Below are 15,272 nucleotides of genomic sequence, written 5' to 3' on the forward strand. Positions count from 1 at the left end.
CTCTCGCTCTCACCAACCCCTCGCGGTCGTTTTCATCGGGCGTATTCGTTGGTAGACCGACTGATGTGTTCGAACATCTCGTCGGAGAAGAACAAAGAGAAAAGTGCATATGGGCTATCGATATTGAGCCCATCAGGTAGCTGCAGCCGCGGTGGCCGTGGGCAAGAGGGTACGGCCAACAGCTCGATTCGCGCGCCCAGTTCTTCTCGAGAGGGTAGCTCAGCGATAACTTCATCAAGTTTACGCTTCCGGCTTCGGAGCCATGGTGAATTGGTAGTAGGTTAAGGTAGGTAGGAAATGAATTGGCAGGCAGATCACTGGGTGTGAGAGACGCGCTCGAACGGCTCCAAAAACAACGCGCTGAAGATGTTTGTTATGTAGTTACTCAGTGGACCAATAGGAGCTAATGCAATATTGGCAGATCCTGGCCTACTAGCTAATTGGATAAGATAAGCCAATCATATAATAGCGGATACTAGTCTCATTAATGTATTGGTTAATACTTTACGCTAACGATACCGCGCGGATTTATCCTGAATCTGACCCAAGTCAGGCCAGGGAGTAGAGCATAGTGCGCTATTCAATCCATCAACTGCCAATCTCAACCCTTCGTTCCAAAACGGACCTCGCCTCAGCCTCGGACAGAGACTCAATTTCCAGTTCAGCAAGCACACCCCTTGCACTCTCATTATCCCTAAACAGTCTCTTCTCCACATCCCACAGTCGCAACTCCGCATCCTGCGTTGCATCCTCTTCATGCTCGGCCGCGCTCAAGCACAGGATACGCAGTCCCTCACTGAGTCTCCTGATAGCCCGAGACGAGATGCCAGTGTGGCTAGAACCGAGCGCCGAGTCCACCACGTGACAGAGATGGTCGACATCACTGGCGAATTGGGCGGCTCCGGTCTCGGAGAAATTGTGCTTGGTCAGAATACTGTCCCAGATATAGTTCTGCACGGACAGCAGCAGCTGACGCGCGACTCGCCGTAGAGGCGCGGTTCCGAGTGCGCGGGCGAGGAAGGAGAGTTGGGTGGATAGGACGCGCATTGCGTGGGAGAGTCCGGAGGTGGGCGAGAGGGGAGAGGCTGTTGCTGTGGCTGAGGGAGTTGACAGTGTTGCCCAGGCGGATACCCTGGAGTAGGGCTTCAAGGCGCCGAGGATGTTGGATGTTAAGGTGGATGTGATGATGGCCTCTGAACGGAGTCGGAGACGACGGTATGCGGATGCTGTTTCGTCGAAGAGAGCGCCTTCCGATGAGGTCGCGAGGGTACTATTGTCGCCGGTGACAGCGGGCGAGGTACGTGATGCTACCTCTGCAATGGACATAGTACCGGCCACGTTCCGGCCGCTGTCGCGATTTCGTTGAACGCGGTCTTGAAGCTCGGCCCAAAGCTCGACGAAGAATACATCGTTGCTCCAGTCCTCCATCTTCTTCTCGAGATACTCGGCACTTCCGAAGACTCGGCAGAGTCGCTCCAGACCTGCAACTCCTTCCACGCTGGCTTGCCCGTCGGCGCCCTGTACAGTGCGTCCAAGCGTGGACGTCAGCGCGAGATAAGCCTCCAGCGCAGAGGAGAGACGCTCATGGAATTGGTCAAATATGGTGATTTGAATGTCAATGAGAAAGCGCAGCTTCTGACTGAAAGAGGATAGGGGCTGGTAGCGCTCGGTGATGGTTTCGAGGAGATCATTGACACGGATTGCAGCCTTCGTCGGTTTCGTTGCAGTGAGCTCCATGCCGTCGTAGTCAATATCGCCACTGTCTGTCGTGTCGATAATGTCTTTGTATCGCGCCAATGCGAATTCCTTCTCAACCTGAAGCCATCGACCATACCAACCCTGTTTGGTCAACACCACCCAGGTCATGCCTTTCCAGTTATCTTCCGCGTATGGATCCGGCATATAGTTCCAGGTTTCTCGGATCTCGTTGTCAAATTTCATGAGTTCGTGAATGAAGTGGCTGAGTAGTTGAGGGTAGTCTGCGATTTGAGGGAGGAACAGGTTGATCTTCTGCGTCAGCATAGGAAGCAATGCAGTAATGAAGCTATGTGATGCATTATAGAAGTTCCATTCCAGACTTGGCCCGACTGCCTCGGCCCTTTCATCAAAGATGGGCTGCAGGTAAGAAACGAAGAAACCGCCATGTTGGTTGATCAGGTCCGTGATGTGCGAGAGGAAATATTCAGGCTAGGACATAAGTTAGTACTATGTTTTGAAGTGGCGCCATTGCCACCTTACCTTGTCGAGTCTGTTGGTGGGCTTGTCTCCGCTGAAGTGGTACTTGAATCGGAGCTCCAGATGATGCACCATCACTTCTAGCGGGAACAGTACTTGCGGCTCAAGGTTCATCCCAACCAGTGAATCGCGACTTTGAAGTTCACTGTAGATGAAGTCAGAAGTTGCTTCCAGGCACGGAGTAATTGATCATACGGTAACTGTAGGTCGATCAACAATTCAACATCTTCCCTCCACCTAGCCAGGAGCTGATCGATGACATTCAGTTGTCGTGTCGGCCATTTCAATTCCTCCAAAGTCTTCTGCAGACGGTCGCCAAAGTACTTCTTCATCTGTTGCTTCAATGCAGACGCTAATCTGTCCGTGTAGTCGACGAGATGAGGAGCTGCTCCCTCTGCAGCAGGCTGCGCATCCTTCAACAGTCCGACAATGGTTTGTAGTCGCGAATATGGCTCCAAAGCGGCTCGTGGGTCAGACTCCATGTATGTTAAAGCTCGCTTGCTGTATCACTCTCTCAGTATCCAGCCCCTCACGAATCGAGAATGTGTGGCAGTACCTTAGTTCCTCGGCTTCCTTCAGCAACTCAACGTATCCCTTGGATAATTCAAGTCGCTGGAGTTTTTCCATGCTCTTCTCCAAGCTCCGTACCGCCGCATCGCTGGTTTCGGACTGTGTGATAGCCATCAATCGTCGGTCGATGTCCGCTTGCTCCGCGGTGAACGCTTCAGCCTGCTTCCGAGTGGCTTCGGCATGGTCGTTGGAGGCTTTCGTCGCATTTGAGAGCGCTTCGCTGGCTTCCGCTAGCTGTCGGGTTGCCTTGTATCAGTAGTGTTTTTAACCCGTCGTGGAGAGGGGCTGTACCTGCTTCCGCTGAAGCTCCTGTTGCGCGCGAAGAGTAGAGAGCAGCGAATCTAAGCTCTCTAGATCGGCAGAGACTTGAATTTTGTCATTCAAGTAATCTTCAACCCGAGTCCGCTCATGTGAAGATAAACTTGTGAGGGAAGCCATTGTTGGAGAAGGAAACTTGGCGGAAACGCGAGGTCGCGAACGTTGCATCTCCGCCTTTAGGACTGACGTCTTCCGCAGTGGCAACCATGCACCCTCACACTACTTGGAATTAATGTCGAGTCCAGCCAAAAAGCGAAAGAGAAATGGAGCCAATACATCGCCGCAGCCGACCCGCGGTATAAAATCATTTTTCAGGGAACAAACCAGCGAACAATCGAAAGCACCGGAGCCCGACGTCACCGAGCAAACCCTCTCCGATGAAGCGCTCGCGCGCAAGCTACAGGCCGAGTGGAATGAGCAGGAAACTGTTACTGCTCCGTCCGAAGCTGTTCAAATAGCAGATTTAGAGACTAATCCAGCTCCAACTACCTCAGATTCGCCAATTGCACCCCCGGCGCCGGCGACACCGAAGAAGAGTACTCTGTCACTACAGTCATCAGCAGGCACAGAGGATACAATATCCCTTGCTATTCCGCTAGACCAGAACCCCCAGACCTTTGACGCAAGTCAATATGCAGCAGAATTGCGGTCGCATTGGGCCGACAATGGAGGAGATGCTTCTTACGCCTTATTAACGAGAGCGTTTGTTCTAGCGAACGCGACGAGCAGTCGAATCAAGATTGTCGATACACTGGTCAACTTTCTCCGAGTGCTGATCGAGGGGGATCCGTCAAGTATTCTGCCCGCTGTGTGGCTAGCAACAAACTCCATATCACCCCCATACGATGAACTCGAGCTAGGACTGGGAGGCTCTTCCATCTCCAAGGCGCTGAAGAAGATATACGGCCTCAGTAGCCAAGGACTCAAAACGCTTTACGATAAACACGGCGATGCAGGGGATGTTGCGTTCGAAGCCAAAAAGCGACAGTCGTTCACCCTGGTCAAACCGAAGCCGTTGAGAATCAAAGGGGTTTACCATTCACTCATGAAAATCGCCACTAGTAAAGGAACTGGCAGTCAGGAGACCAAGCAAAGAATCGTGGAGAAGCTCTTGCAGGATGCGCGGGGTGCCGAGGAGAGTCGTTACATTGTCCGGACATTGGTCCAGAATCTGCGAATTGGCGCAGTCAAGACGACGATGCTCATTGCTCTTGCGAGGGCCTTCTTATACTCCAAGCCTGCAGGGGCAGGTTTTGAGGTCCGACCGCTGGATCAACTTGCGCGATTGAAGAAAGACGAGCTTGCAGAAATATACAGCAATGCGGAAGAAATTGTCAAAGCCTCATACGCTAGACATCCTGATTACAATGACCTGGTGCCCTGCTTGTTGGATATCGGGCCCACAGACGAGCTGTTGATCAGATGTGGCCTTACAATGCACATCCCCCTACGGCCCATGCTGGGCAGCATCACACGCGATCTCTCGGAGATGCTGACGAAGCTCCAAGGGCGAGACTTCAGCTGCGAGTACAAGTATGACGGGCAACGTGCGCAGGTGCACTGCGACGAGCAAGGGAAAGTTTCCATTTTCTCGCGCCATCTAGAACTCATGACGGGGAAGTATCCGGATCTTGTATCCTTGGTTCCGCAAATACGGGGCGAAGGTATCTCCAGCTTCATACTGGAGGGAGAAGTGGTCGCTGTAGACCGTGAGACTGGCGACCTCCTACCCTTCCAGGTCTTGGCCAACCGTGCGAAAAAGAACGTCGAGCTCGGAGACATCAAAGTAAACGTGTGTCTCTTCTCATTCGACCTCATGTACCTCAACGGCGAGCCTCTGCTCGACCGCTCCTTCCGAGAACGCCGCGAACTCCTCCGCAGCCTCTTCGTGGAAATCCCAAACCTCTTTACTTGGGTAAAGAGTATGGACGCGTCATCCGCAGACTCAGAATCCATCCTCGAGTTTTTCAAATCCGCCACCGAGGTCAAATGCGAAGGCATCATGGTCAAACTCCTCGACAACGAAACCAACACCACCACCAACCAACCGCCCACCTCCCTCTCAACCACAGACACCGAACAACCAGTCCACCAGTCCGAAACCCCCACCACCAAACCCAAAGAAAAAGCAAAAGAAAAATCCAGCCGCCGCAAACCCCTCCTCTCAACCTACGAACCTGACAAACGGCTCGAATCCTGGCTAAAAGTAAAAAAAGACTACTCCTCCTCCTCAGAAACCCTCGACCTAATCCCCGTCGCCGGCTGGCACGGCCAAGGCCGCAAAGCAAAATGGTGGTCGCCGATCCTACTCGCCGTCCGCAACCCAGAAACCGGCACCCTGGAAGCCGTAACGAAATGCATGTCCGGCTTCACGGACAAATTCTACGCATCCAATAAAGAGAAGTACGCACCGGGCTCGGCAAACCTCATCTCCCGGCCCAGTTACGTTGATTACCACGGCGAACCGGATGTCTGGTTCGAGCCGCAGGAGGTGTGGGAAATGGCGTTCGCGGATATCACGCTTAGTCCCACTTATCCGGCTGCTATTGGGCTCGTTAGTGAGGATCGTGGATTGAGTTTGCGGTTTCCGAGGTTTTTGGGCGTTAGGGAGGATAAGTCGATTGATGAGGCTACTACGGGGGACTATTTGGCTTTGTTGTGGAGGAAGCAGGGGGAGAGAGCTGCGGGTGGGGAGGGGGAGGGGGAGGAGGAATTAGAGTAAGATCTTTGATTGTGTACAATTATGCAGTTATTGAACTTGGGAGCTGTTGCTCTTGTAATCTAATCTATTGGGTTCGGGTTGGTGATGCTTGAATTCGAGTGTTTGAGGTCGACCTTGCTGTAATCAATGTATATACTGTACCAGCCTATTACGTCTCATCTTCCTATCTCCTGCCCTCTCCTACCTCGATATCGTGGTTTGTTCCGGAGTGTATATCAATGACATCATAGGTACCTTTGTAGATGCTGACGCGCCTTGGTTCTACTCTCTGATTGGCCACACGGGTCCTTCCAAGGTTTGATCTGCAACGCGAAAATGACGCGAAAAAACGCGAGCGGATTGGACGACGCGGGGATGAATGGCTGAACTACGTGGTCCAGAAGAAACAGGCTAATGCTGTCCCTGTGAGAGAATGTAACGTCGAGCGGGGCGATACATGGGGAAAATGGCTCGAGCTTGCTGGGTTGGACGGGAGGTTATTTTGTCGGTGAGGCCTGGATGGGTGGGGCTGCGATGTTGACAGGGACCACAGGGTACAGCGTTTGGAAAATTCAATTACTGCGTATGTTGTAGAAGATATATGGCAGAGGTACTCATTCAATATGGATTTGTTCTGATTCGTCTTGAATTTCCTAAATAGGAGCCATGCATATGTATTTCATGAACAGTATCGTTCATGACATGGATGTGTGATTCGATGTTTTCGTAAACAGGAGGCTGCTGAAAGAAAAGAAAGAGACTTTGGGTTGGGGTAACATAGAAAATGGCAAGACTCGTGCGTTGGTCTTGATGGACAGGCAATGCAAATGAAAGCAGAGACAAATAAAAAACAGAAAAAAATAACGCCTGTGGATGCAAGGCCGGGAGTGCCTTCACGATCGAGGGTCATCGGTCCTTGAAGCCTCCGCACCCGACATGGGGGCAAATTACATAGGGGATGAACACAATGTGTGCATAGCATGATCATAAGGGAGTCGTCAATGGGGTTTAAGAGGGTGTAAGGCAAAAAGAATAAACAGAGAAGAGAAGATGGGGAAACAGCGGTTCAAGGGTGGAGTTCGCCGCCGAGCTGTAGTGCCAGCCCGACTTCTTTGCCCCGTACCCGAGGGCTGGAGGTGGTTGGAGGAACCAGGGCATCAAAGTTCAACCGCTTCCTGTTGGAGGCGAGTGGCGTACGAGCAGGGTTGCCGGGGGTACGGCCACCCCAGGTCGGTTGCGCGGGACTGGGAGTCACATTCACGAAATCGGCGAAATTGAATTGCTGATTTGGAGTGCTTATGTTGGCATACATGCCGTTACCGAGCGTAGGCGTCATGCCAGGCAACATCGCATGCTGACTAGGAGGGGTGGAAGGTGGGAAGGCCAGGTTCCCGGTACCCCTTGCAATTCGGGCAGGGGTGGGGGAATTGGCCAGGTAGAGTAGCAAATCTGCGCCATCCTCGTGGTTTTGGGCTTGGTTGTTCCGTGACAGTCGCATGTGCTTTGGTGGAGGGGTTCGTGGAGGAGAAGAGCCCATCATCGAACTCATGGTCTGGAAGCTGTGCACCGGCAGGTCGGGGTCGATGTTGTCTGAGGGCTTGGGATATACAGGCGAGGACATCTCTGGAATTGGCGCCTCTGACATGAAACTGGCTTGTGTACGTCGGCTCGAACGGTGTCGACTCATGGCAGGGGAGGATTCTGGCAGTCGGTAAGAACTCTTCCACGAGACCCGGGGTGCCTTGGCAGGGCGTTCCGAGTCCGAGTCAGCCCGGACACGCTTTCGACTGGCAGTAAGCATCGGCTGCATGACACAGGAGTTGAAGGTAACGGCATGTTTGTTGCGAGAGGACCGAGGCAGCTCTTTGGAATAGGTGGAAGTTTGAAGGGGAGGGGAGGTGAAGGGCGTCTCGCAGCGACTGCGTGAGAAGTCGGATGAGGAATCGGAGGGCTTGTCGCTGTCCAGTACAGGTTTAGTATCTTGTTGGGTCGGGTTCAGCCCATGCAATCGACCGTGTTGGTACTTGAGTTTGGCAAGGCCCAGTCGGTCCTGCAAACTGAGAGAAACCTGTCGGGCAGAATCCAGGGTCAGTTCACATCACCAGCAAAAATCATTTGACAGCAAATGCAGTCAAAACAGGTATTTGGATCCAGCGCTAGGACTGCGTCTCTCAAGGGGTCGCTAGCCTGTGCGTTGTTCTCTTTTTTTTTTGTGGAATTCTTACCTGGGCGATATCAATTTTGCGGATTGTCTTTTCTGCCGAGCCCGGCTGTGATAGAGTCATGGTGGCTGGCAGACCCGAAGAAGTAGAGAACGATGGAAGCTCAGAAAGAAGATGATTCGAACACAGTGGAGAGGTTGGAAGTCCGAAGGGGGGAAGGAAGAACAAGGGCTGAAAGGGCGGCTGAGAAGAGACCAATTGGCGATCAACTGCGGGAACAGAACACGACGGAGAAGCACTTTAATGCTCTTTAGGCATTAAGGCAGCACAAAGAGATTGGATAAATCTTATTCGCAGCAAATGTAGAGGAAGATAGAAACGCGTTCTTTTTTTGTTTTGATGTTTTCGCGATCTGGACAATATACGTGGTACAGATCGACTGTCAATTCTTCGACCACTTGACTATTCACATTCACCTTATACTTTGACACATGCATGTGCGTACCTCAAGGGATTATCACAGATTCTCATATCCCCTATATCTGCCAGTCCCTATCTTCCAGTGATAGTCAGTCATATCCCTGACTACCTACACAGTAAAGTTCAGTTTGCTCCGAAACTCGATCTATCTGTTTATCAGCCTCGTCATACAAAGGTACGTGACTCTCCGTCTTTAGTTGCACGCTCTCTCTCTCTCCCAAAGAAGAACAATGTTTTCCTTTTGCAGATTCCGGGATCCCCATAGAAACGAGGCATGTCACTGGAGATTCCGATCCACTTCGACTATGCCGGCTATCGTGGTGAATCACATGGAGAATGACCTGTGGTATGTATGATGTAGTTGTATGTACGTGGACTGTACATAACTAGGCCGGAAACAGTCGATGCTTTATCCGATCTGAAGAATTCCTGGGGGATGGGAGAAAATAGGCGAAGTCCAGACTCCCTCATTGAACTCCACACGATCTCACTGGGAGATCCCCTCGATTCGGATTCGGACTATGGAAGTTGTCTTCCCGATCTTTGCAGCTTAGATTAAAACCAGTTTCGGGAGTTTGATCTCCGTACCAAGCCGACCCTAGAGGGCCCTATATAGAGCCCCCGGTCCTGGCGGGGTTTGACCCATGCAGAGGAGATTAAGACAAATAGGTCATGGAAGGAGCCACCTACGTAGCTGTCCCCGTCACACAGCTGCACGGCATGTCAAAGAGGTTTATCCTCTAGTTGACAATTGAACGTACCAGAGTAGGTGGTGAGACTCAATGGAAGAGGTATGCCAGCTAAGTGTAGACTAAGAAACCTTCGGGCGCTCAGATGCGCTCCACCGGTGAAACATTTGCGACATTTGCATAACAATGCTCTTCCAAGGTTCGAGAGGGTACGTAATTAGTTAGAGGAAAAGGCGATGTTGCTAAGTATAGATAAGTACTCCGTAGTGAGAGTCTCTGTGTTTATGCTGAAGCTAGTAAACTAAGAAACTTGCTTTACACCTAAGAGTCTCTCCTTTTGTCCTTTCTTTCAATTTCCCTCTTTTTCTCTTTCAATGCTTTCAATGATACTCGCCTAACTATTCCCTATAATTCTCCTTTCCACCCACCCCCCTAATATTCTGCTAGCTGGCGGGGCGACTCCAGCCGCAAACGGTCGCTGCTTCCTGACCCGCAGCTGCCCTGGGACTTGTTCCTGGCTAATTCCATTTCACCCTTCACCATCTAATTTCCTCCTCAGAATTCACAATGCCGTTCTTCAAAGAGCTACGGCGACGGTCAAAGGCCACTTTTCATAAGACTCCAACGTCCAGCGTGGAAGAAGTTTCCGGAAAATCTTCCTCCACCATCGACACCACCTCCCATAACTCCATCACTCCGCCCTCATCGATCAGGCCGACCCTATCGACTCCAAGTCTGCCAGCTCTGAGTGAATCCGATACTACCAGCGCATTGAGTACGCCAGTGCCTCCACAGCGAGGGCATTTGAACTCTCAGCGGAATAGCGTCATCGTATGTACCCGGCGTTCCCTCCCGAAACCTTCCAAGGCAATTCCTGACGCAGATCACTTGACAATGTAGGGAAGCAGCTCCTCATCAGTCAATGGCGTCTACCGATCACAAGCTCCTGTTTCACCTTACGCTCCGAGACTTATCTCCGTATCTGACAATTCATGGGTATGTGCTGCTAGAGCTGGCCCAATTGGACAAACAAGGGTATATTGGGGGGAAATGCAATTGCTGTGCTAATGGTCCTGCAGGTCAACCAGAAAGTGCTCCTCGTGTATGGTCAGATCGGCGATCCGAGACAACGTCCACTGGATGGACATGTCACAGTTTACCACCACCAAGATAACTTCCCGTCGACCGGCTGGCCCGTCACGGCATCGCATTTTAAAGCCCTCGTTCATCTAGTTCCCGGTCCTAATCGTCTCCGCTTCGACTTCGTCTCCCCGAAATTATCGACAGGCAGCACCCACCCCGCCATTCACTCATCCTGGATCTGCGTCAACTATCTTCCTCTGGTCAACAATCCCCCATTGCAGCTGGTCATACTCCTTGGAAAGGACTCCGACGGTACCTACGATGCAGTGCCGGAAAGAATTGAGCGCGAAGGCAATGGACTGGATATGGCGATTCGAAAATACAGAATGGCGGCATATCTCTGGCAGGCATTCACCGGTGAACAAATGTTCCGCAATAATTTTGGACGACGTTGTTTCCGGTTCGAGGAGGAATGGCAGTCCGGTAGCTTGAGCCGTCGGGATTTGCCTCAGGGCCAGATGCGGAACGAGGCCAAGATTCACATCGTTCGCTCTGAGAAAACAGTAGCTGAACTCCGAGATTTGAACATCGCTCAACAGAATGGCAAGGCCGAAAGAAAAGACGAGCTGTTTACTATCGCGAAGGAGGCAGTGCGAAATCACTTCCAGCCTCAGCCAGGCCAAAAGCAATACGTCTCGGTTCTCCTACTTGATTCACATTGGGATACTGAAGCACAACTGATCACGGGACATGCAGCTTTAGGTTCAGACGGTGACGATATTAAGATGGCAATCTTTGGGTCTCATTGTCTCCAAAGCTACCCTTCGTGCTTGGAAGAAGTCGTAGAGGCATTCTCGGACTGCACCCGAACAGATACAAGCCACGTCGCCAATGACTGCGGAGACGCAGGATCGAACTGGGAAGCAGCAAACTTGGGCATCGGTGCTCACTTACACGAGGTGGGCCATCTCTTCGGGTGTCCTCACCAGGAATCGGGAGTCATGCTTCGCGACTATGTGCGGTTGAACAGAACGTTCCTGACCCGGGAACCTTTCTCGACGCGCACTAAGACCCAGGGGTTGAAGGTGTGCCTACCCAACGACGAGTGTTCGTGGCACCGTCTCGATGCGCTGCGCTTCCGATTCCACCCCAGCTTCCGCCTCCCCAGTGATCCTTCTCCCACCTCGGATGATAGCGTTCAGGTGTGGCCAGTCGAGAACGGTAAAATCTTGTTCACTGCATCATCGGGCATTGCATTCATAGAGCTGTATGCCGAAGGTGACACTTTCTGCCACAATTTCATCGAATATCTAAACACCGAGTCAAGCCCCAACGGTCTGCCACGACAGGTCGCCGTGACCGAGAGTGAGCTTCGCCAGCGCGTGTACGGCACTGAGAAGGAAAAGAAGAAGAATATTCGTCTGGTCGTCTGCTCGGGTGCGATGGGCAGCTACACCGTGGAGAGCATGAACGATTTGAAGTCCAAAGCCTCTATGATCAAGTTGCCCAAGAGCCAGTCTGGTTTCAAGAGTGGGAGATTAGGTCAGTCCGCGATGGAAGGCAGTGAGCCACAACAGGTGTTGCTCGAATGTGCTTTCATCAAGACCAAGCTCTTGACGTCAATTAAGGTTTACCATGGCGCCGCGCTGGATGGCCTCGAGTTCTGCTATGAGGATGCGACCACTCAGCTATTCGGCCAGCGAGGAGGCAAGCCTGGAGGTGATGAATTTGTCCTCGATACTCGCCGCGGTGAAATCCTGCTTGGTTTCTACGTTCGGGCTGGCCTTTGGATTGATGGGATCGAGATTCTCACCAGTCTAGGAAGGAAATCCGGTGTTTATGGAAACGCCGCTGGTGGCTCAGGGTAAGCTCTCCGCCAACTATGTTTAGAACCCCTGGACCATGCTAACCGTGTTTGGAATAGCCACACGTTGATACCTCCCTTGGGGTACAAGATCGCTGGAGTCGCCGGCTCTTGTGCAGCATGGGTTGATGGGTTTTCTTTGATCATTCAGCACTGATGGTGGACTTTTTGCCGACTTCCTTATACCTCCAGCTTTTCGCGCTCGTCATCCTCATACCCATGTCTCGTTGTCAGCCCATAGCCTGTCACCTATTGTATGGCAGGCTGAAGTGCATTGTTCCTCCTTCACCCCTTATAGGCCACTAGGCCTTGCATCTTCTTGTCCCCTTTTACCCTTTACCCCTCCCCTAAACCAGGGAACAGACAAGTGCGCAGTTCCCGACACCGACCCTTGGTCACTACATACGCGTGGATCCGTCGGACGTTGTCTGTGTATATGTTTTTGCGTTTTATTTTCTTCGGAGTCATGGCGTGTTATGGTTGCATGTATGCATGGTGATTTTCTTTGCGGACCATAGTCGCCGTCGATGCAGGTCCAGATGCATCCCCCATGGATGGGACTGCAGTTACTTGGGTAATCAATTGGGCATGCCGATGGCTTCACAGGATCACGGAGTCATCTTTGTAAATCGGACATTCATATTGCTCGGGTCGTTCATAGAAGGGTAATAGCATGGAATGATCATATGTTCATTTGTCCGGGCTCGTGGCTGAAAAAAGTACCTGAAAAAAAAAAGTACTAGTAGGCAAGTGCAAACGCGCGCCTGCAGCGATGATCTGGGGGTCGTCATTTCTCTCTCCCTCTGCATCGTGGGTCTAGATCTCCTAGGATTCAGCTAGTATGCATGTACCCTTCATACTGTAATTTGCATTTTGCTTGTGGATCTCCCTGACTCGCGTAACCGGAGCATAGACTTTATCGTTTTGCTGCCCCATCCATCCCCAACTGGGTAAACGGCCAAGGGCCCGTGTCCGGGATCCAGCCCTACCATCAATACACAGTGCTGTACTCCGTACACACTAGACAGTACACAGTACAAAGCTAACCCCCTGGCGAGACACGTCTGCATCCACCAGAGATACGCTTGAGGGCCGGGATCTGGTGCGTCTCCTTCGGGATTTGGATCTTGGCTCTGAGATGTTTATAGGCTTTTATACCTCTAACCTTAATCCTTTGGATGTACTATATCCGTGTCTCTGAGGTGGCAGGTAGTTGTTGTGATGTGCTCTGTATATCGCATGACATATTTGGTTATTTTCACCTAGGAGTACGCATCTACATCCATGAGATACCTAGGTGACAAAAGTATATCTAGGTACTGTGTATGCACTCCGTTCACCGTAATGATAAACTCCCACTGCACGTCAGCCCGCCAAGTAATCTACCTCGCTTCCCTATTCGGGGTAGCTGTGGAGTACGGGGGTAAAGCACAAACACAGTTCACGCAGTACAAACTGCAGAAAGGGGGTTCCAAAACATACTCTGTACGGAGACTGTAGCCCCAACAAATCGTCATTGACAATGTGCCATCCAAATTAATAAATGCCAACGGCTGAAGTGGCGGGGGAAGTTAACCAGCCAATCTCCGTCGGACAATTATCGGTCGTCTCGCCGATATGGGGTAACGTCCAGTCTAGACCAATGAGGCCCACCCGGAAAAGTCAGCCATCATCTATGCCGTCATAGACAGCTCTCCCAGCTCTTCTCCAAGACGTTGACGGGACCGGGGAAGGGTACCTACATTGGCGAACTTAACCGGATTGGGCAATTTAGTGGGTTTAGGCGCCCATCTGGAGAGTACTGTGTACAGCCTGTGAGTTGTGCGGATTTCTATGTAGTTCGTCATTGCCCCTGGGCACTGGAGTGATCCGAGATCGCGGCTAAGAGAGCCACCCAATGAGAGAGGGGATGGGCTTGAGATGAGACAATACTGTATCAAAGGATTCCCCAGGTGGAGATGGGATCAGCGGGTTGTGGGTTTCTTTCTGTGGGTAGCCAGACGATTGTCTTTGGAGTTGGGTTTGTCGGGTTGATTCATCTGGAAATACATTACAGAGCACAGGGATTGGCGGGATTCCCTACTTGGTGTTGAAAATGATGAAAACTGAAAAGGTTTCCGTGGACGACGTGATATCGCCACACCTTCTTTCAATATCAACAGCCATTGGCCTCCGATATCCAAGATAGTTCCACAGAACCCGTCCCCGCATCACAACTGAATGCGGGAGGAGTAATAATTCAACCTCCGAATGAGACGAGATGTATGTGATTACCGAGCTAATCCCTGTGGCTGTGGCGCTTCAACCCCTTTTTCGGATGCCCCAGGCCGAAGTGGCGACCTCGTATGTCGGCCTGACTGGCTATGCGCTGCTCGTTCCAATGTAAGCCAGAGTCGATCAGCCCTTCTCCCCATCGCCGATCGTTTTATCTTTGCACGTAATGTTCTTTGTACCGATGTCATATGGTCCAGTCCAGCCCGAGGCGGAAAAGCCAGCCGCTTATGCTGCTCCCCTTGTGCTCAGCATCTCGGCTAGCTATTCATTGTCCCCGCAGTAAGCTCAACTCTATCGGACTTGTACAAAGTACCCACCGTATCCCTGCCGAAATGATGTAAGCGATCAGCTTCGATGTAGGCGACTTCGTCTACCTCTCCCCGAAAGGAGAGACCCATTCAGAAGCTCTCACAAGGGCTGCAAGCCCTTTCGAGATCATCAAGAAGGCTAGACTGTAGACACGCCTTCGAGCTGAAGCCGCCCCCGGAGTTCGATATTCATCCAGCTCTTGCACCCGAGAAATTGCGCCTAGCGAACAAGCCCGATCAGCAGCCTCTAACCGGCTAGATATAGGACCCCGAGCCCGTAGAGATAGCCAGAGAAGAGGAATATGAAGTGGACTGCATCCTAGATTCTAGAGTGCAATATCGTAATCTGCAGTACAAGATTAAATGGAAGGGTTACAACGTCAATAATGCTTGATACCGCCGGGAATGCATGGAATGCACCCCAAAAGATCTAGGAATTCCACGTCTAATATCCGAGGCAAGTCAGGGCCCCAATGAGACTGCAATATTGGATCCGATGCGCTCTGAAGTCTGAACAATGAATTCCCAGACGAGCATGCAGACGATGGCAAAGTCACTCAACGCCTAACGAGACTAGCGAATCTCGGA

General features: G+C 51.6%; 4 protein-coding genes across 4 annotated transcripts; 2 read left to right on the forward strand and 2 right to left on the reverse strand.

Moving 5' to 3' along the window:
• Positions 1-588: 588 nt before the first annotated feature.
• Positions 589-3,243, reverse strand: N7515_004894 (RINT-1 family protein; the record flags this gene model as incomplete). The annotated part of the gene is made up of 5 exons (XM_056665638.1): positions 589-2,187; positions 2,239-2,380; positions 2,431-2,736; positions 2,792-3,039; positions 3,097-3,243. 5 exons carry the CDS (start codon positions 3,241-3,243, stop codon positions 589-591), a joined length of 2,442 nt encoding a protein of 813 aa, XP_056522588.1.
• A 112-nt stretch (positions 3,244-3,355) lies between these two features.
• Positions 3,356-5,845, forward strand: N7515_004895 (putative DNA ligase I; the record flags this gene model as incomplete). The annotated part of the gene is made up of 1 exon (XM_056665639.1): positions 3,356-5,845. One exon carries the CDS (start codon positions 3,356-3,358, stop codon positions 5,843-5,845), a length of 2,490 nt encoding a protein of 829 aa, XP_056522589.1.
• A 1,045-nt stretch (positions 5,846-6,890) lies between these two features.
• Positions 6,891-8,109, reverse strand: N7515_004896 (uncharacterized protein; the record flags this gene model as incomplete). The annotated part of the gene is made up of 2 exons (XM_056665640.1): positions 6,891-7,892; positions 8,050-8,109. The coding sequence occupies 2 exons, from the start codon at positions 8,107-8,109 to the stop codon at positions 6,891-6,893; spliced, it is 1,062 nt and encodes a 353-aa protein (XP_056522590.1).
• Positions 8,110-9,722: 1,613 nt separating this feature from the next.
• On the forward strand, positions 9,723-12,259 carry N7515_004897 (zinc metalloproteinase family protein; the record flags this gene model as incomplete). Its single annotated transcript, XM_056665641.1, has 4 exons — positions 9,723-9,986; positions 10,056-10,151; positions 10,235-12,102; positions 12,163-12,259. 4 exons carry the CDS (start codon positions 9,723-9,725, stop codon positions 12,257-12,259), a joined length of 2,325 nt encoding a protein of 774 aa, XP_056522591.1.
• Positions 12,260-15,272: the final 3,013 nt, after the last annotated feature.

This window comes from Penicillium bovifimosum, assembly GCF_028826915.1.
Source record: "Penicillium bovifimosum strain IBT 22155 chromosome Unknown utg000004l_segment0_segment0, whole genome shotgun sequence".
NCBI lineage: Eukaryota > Fungi > Ascomycota > Eurotiomycetes > Eurotiales > Aspergillaceae > Penicillium > Penicillium bovifimosum.